The following is a 25134-nucleotide window of genomic DNA, read 5'->3' as shown; positions in this document are numbered from 1 at the left end:
AAGAACTTTGAAAATGTCAGATGTTGAGGCTGGCTGGTGTGGAATCAGACCATGAGCAACGTGGCCTGAGCCCACCCTCTGAGACACACACTTCACACTGAGGCCATACTGTGGTTTAGACAAACCAAGGAGTTCAAGGCAGATAATGTCCCACAGACAGGCCACATGGAGGTACACACATGGTACCTCCTAGCAGCAGCTTTGTGTTTTCTGAACAGCCCACCTCCAGCTGCTCCTCCCATCCTCCCTACATGCAGGGGCATGTGCAGGGAAGCGGGCATCCCCTAGAAGGCCCAGGAGGGAGCAATGCCCCAGAAGAAACATATGGGGGAAGAAGCCTCCTCAACCATTTCTAACACATTATGTGTCCTTGAGCCACAGACGCTGCCCTGCAGAAGCTGTTTTGTCCTCTCAGCTCCAGCTCATTCTTCCACCCCTTGATTTTAGAACAGAGCAAAAGCCCATAGATGGGCCTCTGTTCAATGGCTTCAGCTTATACTGTACCTGTCAGCCTCACACTATCTCTCTAGGGAGGGAGTGTCTTCAACAACTTCAGCTCAGCTATGGCGAAGATAACTGAGTTATCTACTAACAGCAAGCAAGAATTAAGTTTAGTGTAGGCTACCAGCAATGGGGACGCAGTATTAGAATTCTGCCTTCCAAATCTTAAAGTAGTTCTTTAATAATAAACAATCAGGCTGAGCGCAGTGGCTCATACCTGTAATCCTAGCACTCTCGGAGACTGAGGCAAATGGATTGCTTGAGGTCACAAGTTCGAGACCAGCCTGAGCAAGAGCAAGAACCTGGTCCTAAAGAAAATGGCTGGTCATTGTGGCAGACACCTGGAGTCCCCCTTACTTGGGAGGCTGAAGTAAGAGGATCCCTTGAGCCCAAGAGTTTGAGATTGCTGTGAGCCATGATGCCATGGCCCTCTACTGAGGGCAACAAATTGAGACTCTGTCTCAAAAACATAAAAAAAAATTAAAAAATGAACAATCACTTTGGAATTAGGAGTGGAGGGAGAAGTCGTGGACTGAAATGTTTAGTGGCTCTATTAGGAGGTACCAGTGAATGGCAGAGAGGGGCTCTGTTCTGGATTCCAATGAGTAAGGTTTGTAAGAAGGATCTACAAACACTTCCTGTAAATGGCCAGATAGAACCGTTGAAGGCTTTGTGAGTTCTGTAGTCTTTGTCATCATTATTCAACTGTGCTGTAGCACAAAAGCAGCCGTGGACATTACATGGATAGAGTGTGGCTGTGTGTCGATAAAGCTTTATTTATGGCTACTAAAATCTGAATTTCATATCATTTTTATGTGTCATGAGATATTATTCTTGTGATTGTTTTTTCTAACCACTTACATATATAGGTGACATTTTTGGTGTAGGACACAGAAAAGCAGATGGTAGGTCGGAGGTAGCCCACTGCAGGCCATAGTCTCTCAAACTCTGGTTTATAATCAGAGCTCTGGTCTTTCTCAGCTATAACCTCGTAAGCAAGTTTTGTTTTCCCTCCTGTATGAACTTCTGTGCAAATTCCATTCCTTCCTCTGTAAAATGGGAACAATAACTGTATCAACCTCATCTGTGTCTTCAGCAGATGCAGCAGAAGCAATACGCTTAGCACAAGGCAGCGAGGCACATACTCAGCATTGGACAAATGGGAACTGTGACTCAGCATTCCTCCACTCTTCAAAACTCCCCACAGCTTCTGCCAAACACATTCAGACGACCACCAAACAGGACCAACCATTGTCATGTCTCTATCCACAAAGAAACACTTTCCATACTAACATCAGTAGCCTTCAGAAGTTTATGTGGTCCTAAAACGTGCCTCAAGCTCTGGATACACGCATTCCTCAGTTTCCTCCTAGATGCTTGAGGAAAGAGTGAAAGGCCATAGTTTGAGGCTATCATGCTCCAAACTATAAACAATGATATTTGCAGAGCACTGGCAATTCTCAAGCATTCTACTAAATGTTTTATGTCATTCTTCCTCTTAATCTTCATGGCAACCAAAGGATGTGGATAAGTTGATAAGCTCCGAGTTTCAGGAAAGGAAAGCAAAGCAAAGCATAGGAAGGTCAAGCAACGAGGCAAGGTCGCACAGCTGGTGGCCAGGAGATATGAAGCTCAGAGCACAAAGGTCTACACAAAGAAGGGGTGACCAACTTCTAAGGCACCAGTGCTTCTCAGACGGAACCAGCACGCTGAATCCTTGGGGATCTTGGTAAAATACAGATTCTGATTCAGGCAGACTGGAGCTATCTTGATATTCATGCCAATGTTTCTGGTCCTGGGGCCATTCCAGGAGTAGCAAGGCTGTAGACAGTGAGAAATGTGAATCCCAGGGCAGGACAATGGTGTCCCTACCTAGTCCTAAGGAGCCTGTGGAAGCAGACTGGCAAAGTTTAACTCAATGTTCCACCAGCTACCAGTCCTTTGGCCTCAGGAGAAACTTTTTCTGTGCCAGCTGTTGCCTTGTCTATTAACAGCTCTTCTAGGGTTGCAGTGACAATTAAATGAGATGATACCGATATAAAGCATTCAGAGCAGTGTCTAGCACACATTGTAAATGTTCAATAAATACAATCAGAAGATCAAGAAAAGATCTCTTGCTCACAAAAGAATCATCTAAAACTGGTCTGTATGAGGTTTTTTTCCCTCTCTGCACAGCTAATAACTCGTGCAGATCCATTGAAACCCTCCTATCATTCAAGCCATTTTACAGTTAAGTAAACCAGACTTCCATCCAGTCAGTCATAAAATTAAATTAGAGAGAAAGTTCACCTTGAAAGGGCAGGACCCAGATGCCAGCAAAGAAGCGGCGATTTCCACTTCAGTTCATGATTTATTTATCAAAGGAATATGCCCATTACCTAGGCCTCCAGTTGCATGTAAAAGAAGGCATGTGACAATTTTTTAAAGCAACAGAAATCGCACAAATCCAAACTCTACCCAGGTGGTTTTCTCACCTGGGTCACTTCAGTGCATCTCTGTTAATTAGGTAGTGTGCCTTCACCCAGCATAACACCCCACAGTAATCACCCCTTCCACTGACACATCGCTACTACATTTTAAGGGGAAATGCCTCAGTATTCTCATCTGTAGAATAAAATGTTCTGGGTAGGATCATTCAGTTGTAACACTCTAGGAGGTCAGGTTTGTTTGTTCTTTCCCCCAAATTGTAACAACACCTCCCAGATGGACACATGTCATTTCATCCCCACCATCCTGCAAGCTAATCATTATGCACTCACCACCACTCCCTGATGTCTGTGTATAGGGAAGGTACCATGCCTGGCATGCAGTAAGCCTCAATTCAAGCTGTCATTTAAATTAACTATAGTATGATTACAGCATCTGGGTACTAGCTATGAACTGAACCGGCCATAGGGTGGGTGAGATGAGGGGAGAGCTTGGAGCTTGGCTGAAAAAATGGCCACTGCCTTTTCTAAGTCAGATTAGCAAAAAAAAAAGGGGGGAGGGTGGGGAGTAATACATGCATCAGAGGGTCTGGAGATAATCCTTGGTATTTTCAACAATTCAGAGAAGTTTTTTCTGTTTTAGAAAAGTTTATAAAAGTAAGAATCATTAGTAGCAAGGGAAAAGACATCTACACAGAAGGCCCATCTTCTGTGAAGCCCACTCACCCTGCCCCCCAGTACACAGCCCTGGCTTCTCTGCCTCTCTGCTGGCCTCCTGGGAAGAAGCCAGCCTCATTCACCCCTGATTGTTGCTGTCATACCCCCCACAGCCTGCTCCTTCTCTTCCCGCCCCATCTCCTCTTTCCCTTTTGATTTTGTAGCTCTGTGATTCCATCAAGGAATCACAACAGAGAATTAGATTACAAAACAAGTAAAGCTGCTTGTATAGCTGGTGTTTCTTTCTTTCTTTCTTTCTTTCTTTTTATGGAGACAGAGTCTCACTTTACCACTCTTGGTAGAGTGCTGTGGCATCACAGCTCACAGCAACCTCCAACTCCTGGGCTTAGGTGATTTTCTTGCCTCAGCCTTCCAGTAGCTGGGACTACAGGTGCCCGCCACAACGCCTGGCTATTTTTTTGTTGCAGTTTGGCCAGGGCCAGGTTTGAACCTGCCACTCCCAGTATACGGCGCCAGCGCCCTACTCACTGAGCCACAGGCACTGCCCTGCAGAAGCCATTTTGAGATGCTGTGTTCTCAGCGTTCTTTGTGTTTGTAAGTCCCTCTAGCAAGATATTAAAGCTTCCTACTCTAATGCTATCATGGCTTATGCCCATTAGTGGGAATGCCATGATAATAATCATGATGATGATGATATCATGATATTCGGGTAATGGAGAGCAGTTACTGAAGGCACAAATGCCTGTCTGATCTTGAAGATGCCTGTTTTAAAATTAAGAAGTCATGAATCCTAAAGAACTCAGGAGCCAGGGAACAAATGGAGCAAAGACAGAGAGGAGAGGCCTCCAGGAGGCACACTGCAGGTATGGGTCCATTGCCCTTGTTTCCCTGAAGTGAACCATAGCCTGGCAGGCAAAAGAAAAGAAATTCTTTTTATCCATGCCTGAGATTCCAATCTGGCAAGAATATAGATTTCTTCATTTTATCACCAAAGCTATAAAGTTAGGCTCAAGAACCATTTTCATGTCAATTCCAAGCAAGGGGAGAACTTTTGAGCACACCCACATGAATCAGCTTGCCTCAGCACACAAAAAGGACACAGCCCGGTTGCATCTTGTTGAGAGATCCATATACCCAGTAAATTCCAGACTCCAGCAAAGTTATAAGTCTATACAAAACTGCAAAGGCCATAGGAAGAATACTTCCCCTAACCTCTCAGAGATCAAAGACAGAACTTAAATGACTGTGAGACATATCACCTTTTTTTTTTCTTCTTTTCCTTTCCCTTACCCACTCCTTCCTTCTCTGTCTGGTCTCCCCTTCCCCTATGCCCCACTGTGTCATTAATTGTCATTAATTGTCCTCATATCAGAAATATACCATTTTTGAAGGACCACCAGTCTTCCAATATTTACTCAGTCATTAGACAAATATTTGTGAGCAAGAAACTGGGAATGCAATAATAAGACAGACACAGAAACTATTTTTGTGAAGCTTATGGTCTAGTAGAAAAGTCATTAAGTACACAATTACAGATATTTTATTAATTACAATGTGACATGTGGTATAAAAGAGAAGTCAAGGCTTAGGAACTTGGACCAAGACACCTAACCTAGAAAAAGGAGTTTCCCTAAGGAAAAGCATTTAGGCTGAGATCTAAAGTGTAAGAGTCGCCCAGACAAAGACCCTGTCATTTATTGAACACTTACTTTGTGTCCAGTCCTGTATCAGGCACTGGGGCTTAGAGACATGAATTATGAAATGTATTTCCTCAAAGGGCTCACAGTCTAGTGGGGGAACATGGGCTGGGAAATGATGAGGTCTCTCCATCATTATGTAACAGATTAAATAATCATTTAAAAATTGTTCTTATCCTCAGAAGAACTCAACCAAAAAGCTTCATAATTGCAAAAATGATCTGTTGTGAGTTCAGAGAAATTCCCTAATAATTTAATAAAACAGATGAAATTGATAAACTGTCAAATCCCATGGAGCACCTGGGGCTTTACCAAGAAAATAAGGCTTGTTGTCTGGGGATATGCAAGCTGCTGAGGAAATTCACAGCAGGCATAGGGAAGCCCAACCATCTGAAAAAAAAAAAAGGGCTAAATAAGGAATTGACTAGAGGGGAGTGAGACAGGATATTAAACTTTGGAGATCTGGAAAATTTGCTTAGTGATTAACAATATTAATAATCATAATAATAATGTTAATGATAACGTTATTAATGACAATTAAGCACTCTGCTAAACTGTTATGAGTACTATCATTGTCCCTATTTTATGGATTAGAAAACTAGTGATTATATAGCTGAAGTCTACAAAGCATTAGATGTACTGAGTAAAACAACTCAGCATGAGCTTTAATCACAAGATGAAGTTTGCAAGTACTTTGCTCAAGTCTCAAAATCAAAGGGTGAACTGCGTATTAAAGCAGTGAATATATATACAGAGGGCGCCAAAAAAGATATATACATTTTAAGAAAGGAAAAAACTATACTAAAGTTATAATACTCAATATATACCAATAACATTTGTTATCTTATATCTTATATCTCTTAATTGCAGAAGTCAAACATGACTTCAGTGTTACAATTTTAATAGTTTTTTTTTTTCCTTTCTTAAAATGTGTATGCATTCTTGGCACCATGTGTGTGTGTAGCAACTATCCCTAGAAGGGTTACTGGGGCCAGTGGCTGAACTCACTGAACAGGGACCTGGAGTTTGGTAGCCACCAAAGGATAAACAGTGAGGTTCTGACCCGGTGTGAAGTGGGTAGTTGATACTGAGATTCTTCCCACGTAAAGTTAGTGATTTTAAAAAGTTATACCCTTAGTGAAAAGATACAGCAAATAGAAACCCAACCACTAGGATAGGAAGACTAGTAGGATACTTAACTATCTCTCTTAGGCTCTGGGAGTGGGAGAAGTAGCTCCTCTGAAAATTTGTATCCACGGATATTCTGTCATATGAGTTTGGGGTTCTTAGAAAAAGAGTTTGAGGTTTTCATGTATATTTACCATGTGATCCAAGAAGCCCTAAGGTGAGAATTTAACATAAAAAATTATTCTAAGCAAATGATATCGCCCAAGGCACCTACCAAAAACAAATGAAGGGACATACATTTAACCTGAACCATTCCTAAGTCCCAAAATAAAGACTTTCTGAAAATGAATTCACAATCCAAAGTTACAAAACCCAAAAGGAAAAATTCAAAATTAATGAAAGTCACTAGTTACAACAAACAACGGGGATAAAAATAAATAAATAGTAGAACACTGAGATAAAAATATGAAATAAAATAAAAATGTACATATATGCAAGAATTAAACTTTTGAATGTATTGAAGATATAAAGAAAGAATGAAATAATGAGAAAAGATTAAGAAACTATCAACAAAGACAAGGCATATGTGAAAAATAATTTCTAGAAAATAAAAATAGAAGGGGAGGAGGCAAAATGGCTGACTGGAGCCAGCTTTCCACAGAGGCTCCCATCCAGAAGGAGAGTTAAAGGACAGAAGTTAAAGGATCTGGTGGATTAGAGCTGAGCCACGAGAGAAGGTTGAAGAATGAATATCAACCCTGCTGAAGCCAGCTTCAACCCCAAGGATACAAACAAAGGTACAAAATCTATCGCCAAGCGGACAGGAGTCCCCTCCCCCATAAGAATGGCTTGCACTATTCCATACAAACAAGTGAGCAGAGTTCAAAAGTCCTCCCATTTTATCCCACGGGAGAGACCCTCTAAAAACCAGACCTCCTTCCCCTACTAGGGTGCCATGGCACTCTCCTGCCAGGCATAAAACTCTATAAAACTGTACATACTCTCTACCTGCAGTTCTGAACCCCCAGCACTCCCCTCCACTCTCACTCCAAGGTCTGGAAGCCTGTCCCCCAGAAGTCCAGATTCTTGGGTATTTTCTCTAGAGGTGTGGACAGGGCATGGACTGCTGCTGGTCAGTGCTGATTGTATGGCACAGGAGTAAGGAGAGGACAGTCAGCTAAGAGGGAACCATATAAGAGCGGCATTGGCCCAGGTACAGAGCAGCAGCTGCAGAGGCAACAATACATTCACACCCCTGGATATTCCAGACTCATACTCCCTGTCTCTCTGAGCAACCAGAGGAGGCTGGGCATCTTCTCTGGTGGCAGCCACTGGTGGAACAGATCTCAGACAGAAATACAGACCCCGTGAGTAAAGGGTTTGCCTGAGGTGGTACCAGCCTGGGTCGGGCCCGGGGACTAGAATACATATATGGGCAGAGACGGCAACTCCCAGGGTGGGGCTGACCCAGAGGACCGCTTTACTGAGCCTAAGATGCACCCAGCCTTCAGGGAATCCTAGCTGAGACAAAGGAGGGCAGGCAGAGGCTGGAACTGATAGCTAACCATGCCACCCGGATACAAACTGCAGCTAAGACGGGGCAGTGGCACAGACTGGGCCTGAGTCGCAGTTTCTGTGAACTCAAACAGCATGTTATCTGCAGGGGAATATAGCCAGGACAGAAACAAATTCTGCAAAGTTGTTTTGTTCTGTCAGCAACATAAATCAAGGGTGGGTGAACCACCCCAGCCTCCATCACACCTCCCCATGCCAGATAGTGGCAGAGAGCAGTGGCCTGGCTGAGGACACATAGATCTCCCTGTGATTCAGGCAGGCGTAAACCCCTGGAGTATCTGCTCATTGCAGGGAACTGGGTCACAACCCTGCAGGGTTATCAGTTATCAGTGACTGGGTATGACAGAGGTACAAGGTGGGGAAGGAGGCATCAACCTTCCCAGACTAAACTATTTGCTGGGTGGGTCCTCCTGACCTCATAGAACACCAGAGCAAGTCATACTTGAGTTGCCAGCAGACCCCTGCAATCTAGTTGCTGGAGACCTTTTGAACTCTCCCACCTGAGACAGGTGCTGACTGAGACAATTGATTGGAACTTTTGAATTGGGCCAATCACCTGAGCACTAACCAAGTGGTATCCTGGGTGTGTGGTTGTAGGAAGGTTTGATTTTCCTTCTCCAATTGTTGCCTGTGGGGGGCAGGATGACTTAACAGCTGAGACTTCAACCCAGAGTAACTGATTTACTAGGGTAGGACAGAGACCAGCTGAATACAACACAGAGCCACTTAGCTCCACCAAAACAAGCAGGTCCCCAGGTTCTCAGGCCATAGCACTATACAGGTACTTGGCAAAACTCCAGGGGAAAGGTCGAATGGTGTAAAATAATCATGGGGTGGAATAAGCAGAAAAACTCCAGTAACATGAATAACCAGAGTAGATCAACATCCTCCCCCACCAAAGAAAGATATGGCAGACACAACTGAAGATCCCATTCATAAACAGATGGCTGAGATGTCAGAAATCAAATTCAGAATTTGGATTGCAAATAAGATTAATAGAATAGAGCAAAAGTTGGAATTAGAAATTCCAGGAGCATTTCAAAAGTTGTCTCAAGAATTCAATGGATGGAGAATTTAAAGACAAAATCACCAAATATTTTGACACATTGAAACAAGAATTTGCAGCCCAAAAAGATCTGAAAAATACAGTAGAATCCCTCAGTAACAGAATGGAGCAAGCAGAAGAAAGGATTTCTGACATTGAAGACAAAGCTTTTGAACACTCCCAAACTCTCAAAGAGGAAGAGAAATGGAGAGCAAAAATGTATCATTCTCTCAGAGAGCTCTGGGATAATTCGAAGAAAACTAATATTTGCCTCATAGGAATCCCTGGAAGTGACGAAGTGGCTTCACAAGGCACAGAGGCTCTTCTTCATGAAATTATGAAAGAGAATTTTACAGACATGCCAAGAGATTCTGAAATTCAGAGAGCAGACAGTTTCAGAACCCCAGCATGACTCAACCCGAAAAAGATATCCTCCAGGCACATCATAATTAACTTCATTAAAGTTAATATGAAGGAGAAAATTCTGAAAGCAGCCAGATGTAAGAAAACCATAACCTACAAAGGGAAGAATATTAGAATGACTGCAGATCCCTCTGCTGAAACCTTTCAAGCTAGAAGAGGGTGGTCATCGACTTTTAATCTCCTAAAACAAAATAACTTTCAACCCAGGATCCTGTATCCAGCTAAATTGAGTTTCATTTATGATGGAGAAATTAAATACTTTAATGACATTCACATGTTGAAGAAATTTGCCATAACTAAACCAGCTCTCCAGGATATTCTCAGACCTATCCTCCATAATGACCAATGCAATCTTCACCACAAAAGTAAACTCACTCAGAAACTTTTGATCAAATTCCAACTTGCACAGTGGTGAAAGGACTAAAAATGTCCCCTGGACTTTTGAAAAACTTGATACACAAAATTCTACCAGGCTTATCAATATTCTCAATTAATGTGAATGGCTTAAATTGTCCTCTAAAGAGACACAGGTTGGCTGACTAGATACAAAAACTCAGGCCAGATATCTGCTGCATGCAAGAATTTCATCTTACCTTAAACGATAAATATAGATTTAGGGTGAAGGGATGGTCATCTATATTTCAGGCAAATGGAAATCAGAAAAAAACAGGTGTTGCAATTTTATTTGCAGATTCAATAGGCTTTAAACCAACAAAAGTAAGGAAGGATAAGAATGGTCACTTTATATTTGTTAAGTGTAATACTCAATATGATGAGATTTCAATTATTAATATTTATGCCCAACCAGAATGCACCTCAATTTATGAGAGAGACTCTTAACAAGAATGAGCAACTGGATTTACTCTAGCTCCATAATAGTCGGAGATTGTAACACTCCTTTGGCAGTATTGGATAGATCCTCCAATAAGAAGCTAAGCAAAGAAATTTAGATTTGAACTTAACCATTCAACATTTGGATTTAACAGACATCTACAAACATTTCATCCTAACAAAACTGATACACATACTTCTCATCAGCCCACGGAACATACTCCAAAATTGATCAAATCTTAGGTCTCAAGTCTAACCTCAGCAAATTTAAAAGAATAGAAATTATTCCTTGCATCTTCTCAGACCATCATGGAATAAAAGTTGAACTGAGTAACAACGGGAATCTGCATAGTCATACAAAACATGGAAGCTAAATAACCTTATGCTGAATGATAGCTGGGTCATAGACGAGATTAAGAAATAAATTACCAAATTTTTGGAACAAAATGATAATAAAGACATGAAATATCACTGCAAGCCTTCCTCAAGAGAACGGAAAGAGAGGAAGTTAACAACTTGATGGGACATCTCAAGCAACTGGAAAAGGAAGAACATTCCAATCCCAAACCCAGTAGAAGAAAAGAAATAACCAAAATTAGAGCACAATTAAATTGAATTGAAAACAAAAGAAGTATACAACAGATCAATAAATCGAAAAGCTGGTTTTTTGAAAAGGTCAATAAAATAGACAAACCTTTGGCTAACCTAACCAGAAAAAAAAAAGGGGGGGTAAAATCTCTAATTTCATCAGTCAGAAATGGTAATGATGAAATAACAACAGACTCCTCAGAAATTCAAAAAATCCTTAATGAATATTACAAGAAACTTTATTCTCACAAATATGAAAATCTGAAGAAAATTGACCAATACTTGGAAGCACATCACCTTCCAAGACTTAGCCAGAATCAAGTGGAAATGTTGAACAGCCCTATGTCAAATTCTGAAATATCATCAACTATACAAAATCTCCCTAAAAAGAAAAGCCCGGAGCCAGATGGCTTCACATCAAAATTCTACCAAACCTTTAAAGAGGAACTGATACCTATATTATCCCCTTTTCCAAAATATAGAAAAAGAAGGAATACTATGAAGCAAACATCACCTTGATCCCCAAACCAGGAAAAGAAAAGACCCAACAAGAAAAGAAAATTATAGACCAATATCACTAATGAATATTGATGCAAAAATATTCAACAAAATCCTAACAAACAGAATCCAGCAACACATCAAACAAATTATACATCACGACCAAGTCGGTTTTATCCCAGGGTCTCAAGGCTGGTTCAATATACGTAAACCTATAAATATAATTCACCACATAAACAAATTAAAAAACAAAGACCATATGATTCTCTCAATTGATGCAGAAAAAGCTTTTGATAATATCCAGCATCCCTTCATGATCAGAACACTTAAGAATATTGGTATAGAAGGGACATTTCTTAAACTGATGGAGGCCATGTACAGCAAACCCACAGCCAATATCATATTGAATGGAGTTAAATTTAAATCATTTCCACTCAGATCAGGAACCAGGCAAGGTTTCCCATTGTCTCCACTGTTCTTCAACATTATAATGAAAGTCTTAGCCATCACAATTAGGCAAGAAAAGGCGATCAGGGGTGTCTATATAGGGTCAGAAGAGATCAAATTTTCACTCTTCACAGATGATATGATTGTATATCTGGAAAACACCAAGGATTCTACTACAAAACTCTTAGATGTGATCAAGGAATACAGCAACATCTCAGGTTACAAAATCAACACTCATATATCCGTAGCCTTTATATATACCAACAATAGTCATGTTGAAAAAACAGTCAAAGACTCTATTCTGTTCACAGTTGTGCCAGAGAAGATGAAATATTTGGGACGTTACCAAACAAAGGACACAAAAGATCTCCATAAAGAAAACTACAAAACTCTGAGAAAAGAAATAGCTGAAGATGTTAACAAATGGAAAAACATACCATGCTCATGGCTGAGAAGAATCAACCTTGTTAAAATGTCCATACTACCACTCGTTTCACCATAGTTTCAAAGAAAATTAAATACCTAGGAATATACCTAACAAAAGAGGTGAAAATTATGAAATCCTAAGAAATGAAATAGCAGAGGATATTAACAAATGAAAAAATATACCATGCTCATAGCTGGGAAGAATCAACATTGTTAAAATGTCTATACTTCCCAAAGCAATCTACCTATTCAATGCCATTTCTATTAAGATACCAACATCATACTTTCAAGATTTGGAAAAAATGATTCTGCATTTTGTATGGAACCAGAAAAAAACCGGTATAGCTAAGGCAGTTCTTGGTAATAAAAATAAAGCTGGGGGCATCAGCATACCAGATTTTAGGCTGTACTACAAATCCATAGTGCTCAAGACAGCATGGTACTGGCACAAAAACAGAGACACAGACATTTGGAATAGAATAGAAAACCAGGAAATGAAACTAACATCTTACAACCACCTAATCTTCAATAAACCAAACAAGAACATACCGTGGGGGAAAGACTCCCTATTCAATCGATGGTCTTGGGAGAACTGGATATCCACATGTAAAAGACTGAAACTGGACCCACACCTCTGTCCACTCACAAAAATTGATTCAAGATGGGTAAAAGACTTAAATTTAAGGCATGAAACAATAAAAATCCTCAAAGAAAGCATAGGAAAAACACTGGAAGATATTGGCCTGGGGAAAGACTTCATGAAGAAGACTGCCATAGCAATTGCAACGACAAAAATAAACAAATGGGACTTCATTAAACTGAAAAGCTTCTGTATAGCTAAGAAGACAACAACCAAAGCAAATACACAACCTACATAATGGGAAAGGATATTTGCATATTTTGAATCAGACAAAAGCTCAATAACTAGGATCTATAGAGAACTCAAATTAATCCACATGAAAAAAGCCAACAATCCCATATATCAACAGGCAAGAGACATGAATAGAACCTTCTCTAAAGAAGACAGACGAATGGTTAACAAACATATGAAAAAATGTTCATCATCCCTATCTATTAGAGAAATGCAAATCAAAACCACCCTTAGATACCATCTAACCCCAGCGAGAATGGCCCACACCACAAAATCTCAAAACTGCAGATGCTGGTGTGGATGTGGAGAGAAGGGAACACTTCTACATTGCTGGTGGGAATGCAAACTAGTACAACCTTTCTGGAAGGAGGTATGGAGAACCCTCAAAGAACTCAAGCTAGACCTCCCATTTGATCCTGCAATCCCATTACTGGGCATCTACCCAGAAGGAAAAAAATCCTTTTATCATGAGGACACTTGCACTAGACTGTTTATTGCAGCTCAATTTACAATCGCCATAATGTGGAAACAGCCCAAATGCCCATCAACCCAGGAATGGATTAACAAGCTGTGGTATATGTACACCATAGAATACTATTCAGCCGTTTTAAAAAATGGAGACTTTATATCCTTTATATTAACCTGGATGGAAGTGGAACACATTATTCTTAGTAAAGCATCACAAGAATGGAGAAGCATGAATCCTATGTACTCAATTTTGATATGAGAACAATTAATGACAATTAAGGACACGGTGGGAGTTGGGGAAGGGAAGAGCAGAGAGAGAAAGAAGGAGGGAGGGGTGGGGAAAGGAAGAACAAAGAGAGGGAAGGAGGGAGGGGGTGGGGCCTTAGGGTGTGTCACACCTTTTGGGGGCAAGACACGATTGCAAGAGAGACGTTGCTTAAAAAATGCAATCAGTGTAACCTGGTCTATTGTACCCTCCATGAATCCCCAACAATAAAAAAAAGAAAATGTCCATACTACCCAAAGCAATATACAATTTTAATGCAATCCCTATTAAAGCTCTACTGTCATACTTTAAGGATCTCAAAAAAAAAAATACTTCTTTTTATATGGATTAAGGAAAAAACCTTGAATAGCCAAGACATTACTCAGAAATAAAAACAAAGCAGGAGGAATCATGCTACCAGACCTCAGACTATACTATAAATCAATAGTTATCAAACAGCATGTTACTGGCACAAAAACAGAGAGGTAGATGTATGGAACAGAATAGAGAACCAAGAGATGAACCAGCTATTTACCATTATTTGATCTTTGATAAGCTGATTAAAAACATTCAATGGGGAAAAGATTCCCTATTTAACAAATGGTGCTGGGTGAACTAGCTGGTGACCTGTAGTAAGACTGAAACTGGACCTACACCTCTCACCATTAACTAAGATAGACTCTCACTGGATTAAAGATTTAAACTTAAGACATGAAACTATAAAAATACTAGAAGAGAGTGCAGGGAAAACTCTTGAAGAAATCGGCCTGGGTGAATATTTTATGAGGAGGACCCCCCTGGGCAATTGAAGCAACATCAAAAATACACTACTGGGACCTGATCAAACTAAAAAGCTTCTGCATAGCCAAGAACACAGTAAGTAAAGCAAGCAGAGAGCCTTCAGAATGGGAAAAGATATTTGCAGGTTATGTCTCCAACAAAGGTTTAATAACCAGAATCCACAGAGATCTCAAATATATTAGCAAGAAAAGAACAAGTCATCCGATCTCAGGGTGGGCAAGGGACTTGAAGAGAAACTTTTCTGAAGAAGACATGCACACAGCCTACAGACATAAGAAAAAAAAGCTCATAATCCTTAATCATCAGAGAAATGTAAATCAAAACTACTTTGAGATATCATCTAACTCCAGTAAGATTAGCCCACATCACAAAATCCCCAAACCAGAGATGTTGGCGTGGATGTGGAGAAAAGGGAACACTTCTACATTGCTGGTGGGAATGCAAACTAATATGTTCCTTTTGGAAAGATGTTTGGAGAATGCTTAGAGATCTCGATTTGCCATTCATTCCCACAATTTCTCTACTAGGTATATATCCAGAAGACCAAAAATCACATTATAACGAAGATATATGTGCCAGAATGTTTATTGCAGCCCAATTGATAATTGCTAAGACATGGAAGAAACCCAAGTGCCCATCGACCCATGAATGGATCAATAAATTGTGGTATATGTACACCACGGAATATTATGCAGCCTTAAAGAAAGATGGAGATTTTACCTCTTACATGTTTATATGGATGGAGCTGGAACATATTCTTCTTAGCAAAGTATCTCAAGAATGGAAGAAAAAGTATCCAATATACACAGTCTTAGTATGAAACCAATTTATAGCTTTCTTATGAAAGCTATAACCCAATTATATCCCAAGAAGAAGGGGAAGGGGGAGAGGGAAGGGAGGGGAGGGGGCAGGATGGGTGGAGGGAGAGTAATTTGTAGGACCACACCTACAGTGCATCTTACAAGGGTACATGTGAAATTTACTAGGTGTAGAATATAAAGGTCTTAACACAATAACTAAAAAAATGCCAGGAAGGCTTTGTTAACCAGTTTGGTGAAAACATTTCAAAATTTATAAAACCAGCACATTGTACCCCACGATTGCATTAATGTACACAGCTATGATTTAATAAAAAAATAATAAAGTGGACAAATGACATGAACAAGCATTTGTTCAAAAGAAGATATACAGCACTCCAGGACACCAAGGCAGGTGAATTGCTTGAGCTCAGGAGTTCAAGACCATCCTAAGCAAGAGAAAGACCCCATCTCTAAAACTAGCTCAGTGTTGTGGTAGGCACCTGTAGTCCCAGCTACTCAGGAGGCTGAGGCAAGAGGATTGCTTGAGCCCAAGAGTTTGAGGTTTCCATGAGCTATGATACCATGGCACTCTACCAAGTGAGACTCTGTCTCAAAAAAAAAAAAGATATACAAATGCTCAACACATCATTAATCACCAGAGAAATGCAAATTAAAACATATTGAGATGTCATCTTACTCCAATTAAAATGGCCATTATTAAAAAGTCAAAAAATAGGAGACACTATCTTCCAGCAGTTCACCAAAATGACCAACACAAAGAGAGAGAGGAGAGGCACCCAATACATGTTCTCTAGGCCTTTTAGAAACATGCAATTGTTCCTTTGGCCATATACATATGAATCTGCAAGAAAAGGTGATATTTTATATATCAGGAGAATGGGTAGTGTTCAAAAAGGCATGCCACACAAATGTCACTGTGGCAAAACTGGAAGAGTCTACAGTGTTACCCAGCATGCTGTTGGCATTGCTGTAAACAAACAAGGGCAAGATTCTTGCCACAAGGATTAATGTTTGTATTAAGCACATTAAGCACTCTAAGAACCAAGATAGCTCCCTAAAATGCATGAAGGAAAATGATCAGAGAAAAAATGAAGCCAAAGAAAAAGATACCTGGGTTCAGTTGAAGTGCTGGCCTGCTCTACCAGAGAAGCACACTCTGTAAAAACCAATGGAAAGGAGCCTAAGCTGCTGGAACCCATTCCTTATTAATTCATAGCATAATAGGTGTAAAACATAAAAGGCTACTGTAAAAAAAAAAAAGAAGAAGTCAAAAAATAGATGTGGGCATGAATGTGGTGAAAAGGGAACACTAATGAACTGTTGGTTGGAATGTAAATTAGTACAGCCACTGTGGAGACTAGTGTGGAGATTTCAAAAAACAAATTTTTTTAAGTAGATCTACCACTTGGTCCTGCCATCCTCCTACTAAGAAAAAGAAATAATTATATCAAAAAGATTCCTGCACCTATATGTTTATTGCAGCACAAATCACAATTTAAAGATATATACTCTCCTTAAGTGCCCGTTGACTGATGAGTGGATAAAGAAAATGTGGTTTATGTTTACCATGGAGCACTACTCAGTGATAAGGAAGTATGAAATAATGTCTCTTGCAGCAACCTGGATAGAACAGGAGGCCCTTATCCTAAGTAAAGTAACTCAGGAACAGAAAAATAAATGTCACATGTTCTCATTTATAAGTGGGAGGTACACTATGGCTACACAAGGACCCATAGAGTAGTACAATGGCAGGAGTATCTTCCTGCCATAATGAAAATGGATACTATTATTTCCATTTTATAGATGGTAAAACTGAGGTTTGGCAAATTTATGTAACCCTCCAGCAACTATCAAATGCTGGAAGTGATTCAAGACCAGGTCTTTCTGACACCACAGTGTACCCTCTGAACCTACACACTCTTCTAAGAGAAGAGGAAAATCCCTGTCTGCCAGTCAGTGGAGTGCTGCTCTGGAAGGCTATTTACTGTATAAACAACTTCCGAAAACATCCTTTTAAAGATAGAATAATAATCTGGTGGTGAAAATTACAGGCTTTGGAATCAGAAATAATACTAATATTCATCAGACACTGTGTTACCAAGCATAGCACTAAGTTCTTAAAATCCTTACAACATCCATTTTCACAGGTTCTATTACTGTCCTGGAATATAGACTAACAAGCACAGGTGTGGTGATTAAACTCACATAGTTATTGGCAGAAGCAGGATGCTGACCATCTAACCCAAGAACTAACTCTCACATACACACTAAACTCCTGGGGCCCGATTTCCATACCCGTCAACGGGGGAGGGAAAGGAGATGAGATAGGTAAAGCCACCAGCACGCAGTAAGTGGTGATAGAAATGACAGTGGTGATGGTGATGATGATAAAGAGGATGGTGATGACAACTGGTACTTGCAAAGACATAGGCCAATCGCTCCAGAACAACTCACTGCATAACATCCTCAAAAAGAAAATCTTTCCTTCCATTTCACTCACACAAATCTTCACGGGGACAGATCATTTGTGCTCTCTCTATGCAAAAGCTTATTTTCAAAATTCAAATCACAGCATTTTGCATTCTATGAAGGTAAGAAGAAAAGTGTTTAAAAGAACCTGACAAATAAAACTGTAGAGAAGTGGGGGGAAATGCTCACATTATCCACTGCAGTATGCGTAGCCTTGAACTTAATTTTCCAGAATCCTCGAAATATCAGTGATCGCAGCACAAGAGACCAATTAATCAGGCTGTGTTTGTTCTCTATGTGTGAGTCACTGTTGCCATCTACAGTTACATATGGGGCATGCAGCGCTGCCAGATAACTGATAAATCCTAAGAGCAGAGTCCCGGAGATGATGGTGCTGAGAAAATACATATGTTCAGTGAGTACAGAAAAAGAAAATGGTACCTGAAGCAGCAGCTCTTTTTCAACCACCTCTTCAGTCTTGGTGATGAGACGCTTCTGCAAGGTGTGAATTTTCTGAATCAGCTCAAAGGTACTGGGGTCACTGGCCTGTCCAGGGGGAACAAAAAGAAGTAGCTGAAATAGCATCCGTTTCAAAGAACTGAGGTACCTATGTAAGAAAATTATCGTCTTATTAAGATCTATTGCCAACCTGCAGACCCAATACAGAGAGCATTAGAACAAACAACAAAAAAAAATCATAAAACATGGGATAGTTATGCCTATAAATACCTGCCCCCAACAAACATAGACTGCAGTTTTCTGAGTGTCTTATCTCTATCTCTAGTTAACCTATATATAGAAAGTAAATACAGTAAAATCTCTGTTAGTTGAACACCCCACAGGAATGTCACAGACTGGTCAACATACAGAGGTGATTGACATAAGGAACTAGAGCTATTTACTGATATGTACCCATGGTGCATGTCCAGTCTATGAAAATTAGGTCAACTTAAGGAGATGGTCAATATGGGGAGATGGTCAACTATGGAGGTTCTGCTGTATGTTTATTCTACAAATGGGAATAATAATAATGGTGGCTACTAGGCGGTGCCTGTGGTTCAGTGGGTAGGGCACCAGCCCCCTATACCGAGGGTGGTGGCTTCAAACCGGGCCCCAGCCAAACTGCAACAAAAAATAGCCAGGTGTTGTACCGGGCACCTGTAGTCCCAGCTACTTGGGAGGCTGAGGCAAGAGAATCACCCAAGCCCAGGAGTTGGAGGTTGCTGTGAGCTGTGATGTCACCACACTCTACCAAAGGCGATAAAGTAAGACTCTGTCTCCAAAAAAGAAAAAATAAATGGTAGCTACTATGCATGATATCTGATTCTTTGCCACCATCCATACACTATGTGAAGCGCTTTTCATACAATGTTACATTTAGACAGTCTTAAGACAGTCTTCTCTTTTTACAGATAAGAAAATTGAGACTTAGAGAAATTATATCGTTTACCCAGACTTGTAAGGATCAGAGCTGGAGTCAAGTCCAGACAGGGCTGGCTCCAAAGGCTTGGTTCCTCCTAATTACTGTGTTCTAAGGCTTTCCCTGCCATCCCCTCTGTTTCTGTAGGAATAAGGCAGGCTTCCCTAATTCGCTCGGCCCTAGGGTTCTCCTTTGGTAATTGTCAACAGGAAGATTCATTGCAGTCTATGACGGGGAAGGTTTCCAGGATGTGGACTCCAGCTAATTATTGGCAGCAGAACGCAACCGTGGCATTTAGCTCTGAAATGGAATTATCAATCCACAAAGAGTTGATGCTCCTTCAATAGCTTTGTGCGTACAATTCAAACAAGATATGTAGTTATAAATTGATCATCTGTCCTCTAGACTTTGAGCCAAGGTGTCACTTTCAACTGTACTGACATTATGAATTAATCTAACAGCTAAATATTTTCAACTGCCTCCCGGAGTCTCCATTTTCTAATTCTTTAATAGAAATTGACATAGAATTGGAAACTTTAAACATCTACATGGAATAAACTAATGTGACAGTAAATGAATTTAAAATCTTCAGCTCCACTTCCCCAGATACACTCATATTATCATTGGGTTAGTAAACTATACCACCTTTGGCAAAGAGCAATAAATGAGGGTCTAAAAGAAAGATTTTTCAAAAGGAGATTCTATTGACTCTGACTTTGCTTAAGAAATATTAAGCAGCGCCGACTGATAACCATATATCGGGACTAAATTTGGCACACATTTACTTAGCAGGACTGGATGTTGTTAAAATTCAGGCCCCATGTTGACGTAACAATTTATAATACATTATCCTTAATGCCTTCTTCAATTAAATAAAAAATAAAAAATAAACACCTACTTGGCCAACTTTCTACTTGCCCTGCTCTTTCTTATATCACATACTTAAATCTCCCAATAACCTAATTGTTCATTTAGTCAAAGCCCCTTTTTGGCACTCATGCTACTAAAGAAGATGGCCATCCTTTTCTTGAATAAGCAGAGTTTGTCTTTAACTGTTATTTTTAGTTCTGGAGGAAATGTCAAAGTCATAAAATTGGAAGGTGATCATCCATCTCTTACCAATGAAACTTTGGTTGTGTCCTCAGATCCTAAGAGAAAGGGTTTGGTTAACACAGTACTAGTCCTTCAAAAAGACAGCTAGCTCATAAAAGCATATTTCCTGTAAGAAATAAAAGTATAGAAAGACCAACCCAAAGATGGTGAAGATACTGGTGGCCAATATATTTAAGGCCCATTAACAATCCAAGACCAACAGGCAGCCGCAGGATAACTGGTTCCAAAAATCACCTAAACATCAATTGGTGAGGCCTGTTCACAGCTGCCATTGGGCCTTCTTTAGACAGAAAGGATTTTGTCCAATACTTTCAAAACAAAACCCAAATGAACCATCTGGTTCTGGAGCAGTTCAATTTACATTTTCTCTAACCTTATATTTTAGGTGACAATTTACACAGCATTAAATAAAACCATGTTTCTCATTTTGCTTTATGTTAGAAGCTTCACGTGGGCTGGGAAGAGAGATTTGAGTATGGGAAGAATTCTCTGCCAGATGTTACCTCAAGCTTCCTCCATCTGTGCACGTTCATGGGGTTCTCCAGTTCCTCCTCCAGGGCTCGGCATCGTGTCCGCTCCTTCAAGAATTCTCTTTGCATGTGAAAAAGTTCTTGCCTAAATAAGACAAACTTCGTTTTGCATAGAAATTCTTCATCCATTGGAATATCATGTCGTTAGATGGTTACATGCACGCTACATCTTATATAAAAAGTTGGAATTAGGCAGGCTTTGTGAGCACTGTGATCAGCCTTCTAAATCTGGGCAAGACACAGATAATATCAATTCTTGCAGAGCTCAAAGACTGCATTAGAGTTAAAAAGAGAGAGACTGAGAGCAGTGGTTCACTCCTGTAATCCTAACACTGGGAGGCCAAGGCAGGAGAAACCCTGGAGCTCAGGAGTTCGAGACCAGCCTGAGCAAAAGGGAGACCCCCACCTCTACTAAAAATAGAAAAAATTAGCCAGACATCCCAGCAGGGTCCTGTAGCCACAGCTACTTAGGAGGTTGAGGCAAGAAGGTAGCTTGAACCCAGGAGTTTGAAGTTGCTGTGAGCTAGGCTGATGCCATGGCACTCTAGCCTGGGGCAACAGAGTGAGACTTTGTCTCAAAAAAAAGAAAAATGAAAAAAAGAGCCAGGGCTTCAGCATCTTGATTCTGGATACTCAAAAAATTTAGAAGTAAAAAAAAAAAAAAAATGTAGAAGTATATGAAAAGAATGAAGTGGGGGGGCAAGGTGAATTATAAGAGTTTTCATACACATCTTGATGTTTCTAAATGACTCTAAAGTAGTAGAAAGTAAACAGTCTATATTCCTCACACACAGTACCCGATCCCAAGACATCTAGGCTCAGGTAATAACCTGACACCTATTAGGCCGTACATTTCCACCACCATTCCCAGGGAGCTTTGAAAACATCTCTTTGCCTGGACCCACTCCCCATAGGGATTCTATTGTCATGGTGTATCTGGGTCCTGGGCTTCATAGCTTTTAATTCTCATGTGCAGCCAGGATTGAGGAACACCGAGTGAGGAAAGACAGTGACATTCTATCTTGCACTCCACAACTACACAGATGGCTGGAAATGTCCTGACGAACTAGCTCTGACTCACACATACTGCTAAAATCTGTTGAAATCTCTAGTTAATAAGTAATACGCGACAGCCAAACCTCAGTATCCTGTGAGCTGGCTGTAACCCTATCAAATGAGAAGCTTTGTTGGGAGGCAGAGAAGAAGTGGGCACTTGCATTGACATGGGCAATAAGGATATTATTATCTGTCCTCGTGTGCTGCGGGTGTGCAGATTACTAATACTAAGCCATCTCTTTTACCTAATTGCTTCATTTAAACCAATAATACAACTTTCCCTCATTAGCAAGACAAACCATTAGAATTAACTGCATGATGTTCACTCAACAGGGAGCTGGGAGCAAGCTGCTTAGAACTAAAAGCATATTTTTAACGCTTCCATTTTCCAGAGTGTCATCAGAAGGGGAGGGTAAAAGTACTAGCTACTGTATTTGACAGCTTACTTTGTTGGGTTTTTTGTTTGTTTGTTTGTTTGTTTGTTTGTTTTAATGTTTGCATGAAAACAACATTTTATTTTATTTCATTTTATTTTATTTATTTATTTATTTTTTTTTTGGTTGTAGTTGTCTTTGTTGTTTGGTAGGCCCGGGCTGGATTCAAACCTGCCAGCTCCGGTGTATGTGGCTGGCACTTTAGCCACTTGAGCTATAGGTGCCGAGCCTGACAGCTTACTTTGGACTAGACTCTGTGCTGGGCACATCACATTTGTTTTATGTGTTTAATGGTAACTACAAGTACAAACCCAAGGAAGTTCAGGTTGGCCAAGGTTACACAGCCCATCGGAAGCAAAATGAGATTGAAATTCATGCCTGCTGGCCTCCAGTCTTTATTGTGTTATCTTCCCATTGAAAAGAAAAATAAAATCTATTATCAAGAAACTAGCAATATTGACTACAAATGGGTAAGATTTGGTCCTTTGTGTATGTAATAAAAATGACTCATGGCTGACAAGTTTAGTGATGGTCTTGGCGACCATTCAATAGCTACTTAGAATGAATCCATTTGTCTCCAAGATGTCAATCGTAGTATCTCTGGGTAGTAAAGTTATGAGCGATTTTCTAATCCTTCCTTTATATTTTTTCTGCATTTCCCACATTTTCTACAATGAATTTTTGTACCACTTTCATCATCTGAAAGAAAAGCAACTCTTAAAAAAAAAAAGTATTGATCCATCCTTCATAGTGGTAACCTTGCTATTCCTGAAAACATTCACTGCATCTAAATACCAAAACTATCTTCTAACCCAATTAGGTGAGAAGCAGATCCAAATTGTGTCCTTATCCCAAGGAGGTCAAGAATACTGTTCATCTACAAATCTGTGGGCACAAGGATAGCTGCCAAGAAAAAAATACCAGACCTCTTATTTGGATTTCTGAAATTGCCTACATAAAACATGGGGCTATTTTCCCAAAGGGAATGTAGATCTTACATGATGCAAAATGTAAACAAAGAAGGGGCACTGAGCTAAAGTGAAAGCTGCAGAAAATACATCAAGAGTAAGTCACAAAATTTGGCTGCCTTGTAAGGAGACAGTTTTCAAATAATGATAAAATTAAATTTTCCACCTCTTTGCATCCTGTATATAATTCCAAGAAAAACGTATGCAAATGTTACCAGGATTAAATCTAAAAATTGATGCTCCATCTCTTGCATTATCACCTTATTAAAGAAATTCAAAAAAGCTCATTGGAGAAAAAAAAAGTCTGCATTTTAATTAATTTGTGTTGGCGATTTGACTTGAAATTTCTCTTGTAAAATACAGAATAAAGTTATTTTAAAAAAACTTTTTTGCCCTGGCCCTAACCCCACCCCCCAAAAGGAAACTAATTCATTTCTGTGACACAGCATTGGGTACAACATAGATTTCACGAAAACGTTGTTCTCTTTAATTGCTAATGATTTCATCATTTAAAATTCATTTTGTACAATTTGATAAAGATCTTCCATGACCGGCTTCACGCCTATAGCTCAGCGGCTAGAGCACCAGCCACACACACCAGAGCTAGCGGGTTCTAACCCAGCCCAGGCCTGCCAAACAACTACAACCAAAAAATAGCTGGGCATCGTGGTGGGCGCCGATAGTCCCAGCTACTTGGGAGTCTGAGGCAAGAGAACCACTTAAGCCCAAGAGTTTGAAGGTGCTGTGAGCTGTGATGCCAGGGCACTCTATCGAGAGTGACATAGTGACACCCTGTCGTAAAAAAAAATCTTCCATGACCAACAAGTAAGAACACAAGGTCACTTCAGAGGCTCCCCATGCATTGCTGTACCCTCAGCCCTGAGGGCCTCCTGTTACCTGAGTTCCTCCACATTAGCCACACTTCTGGCAAGAATCCCCTTTTCCCGGCGAAGCTTCTTGATCTCAAGTTTGAGGATCCTCATGTCCTCCAGCCTCTGGTTGTACTGAGTCTCGCCTTTATTCAGCACTGATTGTTGGATCTTGATCTTCTCGTAGAGCAACGCTAACTCATCATTGCGTCGAACAAGCTGAGACCCCAAAATATCTCTCTCACTGATGACCTAGAAAGGTAGGGAAGAGCGTGGCCACAGGAAACAATAAGTTATGTTTTTCATTACAGTGGCAGCATGTACTCAGTCAATGAATACCTACCAAATGTCCACATATGCATTTAAATGTTTACATTTGACTTTGTGGTGGGTTAGTTCTTGCCAAGTTCCACTACACCTTGCTATCTTGCATTGGCCAATTTCCCTCTTTTCCAGGTCCTTGAAAGATTTACATTTTTAACTCCCAAGTTTCTATCTTAAATTTCTATCTCCCAAGTGATGCAATTCTGAATGCCATGATAGGCTAGCAATTGTACTAGAATGTAAGCTCCCTGAGAACAGGGACTTCCATGTCTTATTGGCCAAAGTCTCCCCCGTGCCTAGAGGAAGTATTCATGTGAGTTTAATAAATGAGTGAATACATCATCATTAATCAACACAAGACTAGCTTCCGCTGCCGTTCCTCTGATAGGATGGGATGGCAGAGCTTAGAAAGGAATGAGGATTCGAGAAGAGTGGAATCAAACACAGGTGTCTGCTGATGAG

General features: G+C 40.3%; 1 protein-coding gene across 1 annotated transcript in view; it reads right to left on the bottom strand.

The window, feature by feature from the left end:
- CFAP58 (cilia and flagella associated protein 58) overlaps positions 1-25134 on the bottom strand; it is a 124226-nt gene that overhangs the window by 38379 nt on the left and 60713 nt on the right. The window contains exons 13-15 of the mRNA XM_053583513.1: positions 24377-24600; positions 20995-21106; positions 18400-18504 (exon numbers count right to left, since the gene is read on the bottom strand). Of these exons, the coding sequence (XP_053439488.1) occupies positions 18400-18504; positions 20995-21106; positions 24377-24600 (441 nt within the window). The remainder of the gene's footprint in view (positions 1-18399; positions 18505-20994; positions 21107-24376; positions 24601-25134) is intronic.

This window comes from Nycticebus coucang, chromosome 3 (assembly GCF_027406575.1).
Source record: "Nycticebus coucang isolate mNycCou1 chromosome 3, mNycCou1.pri, whole genome shotgun sequence".
NCBI lineage: Eukaryota > Metazoa > Chordata > Mammalia > Primates > Lorisidae > Nycticebus > Nycticebus coucang.
This window is presented reverse-complemented; position numbering and strand designations above follow the sequence as displayed.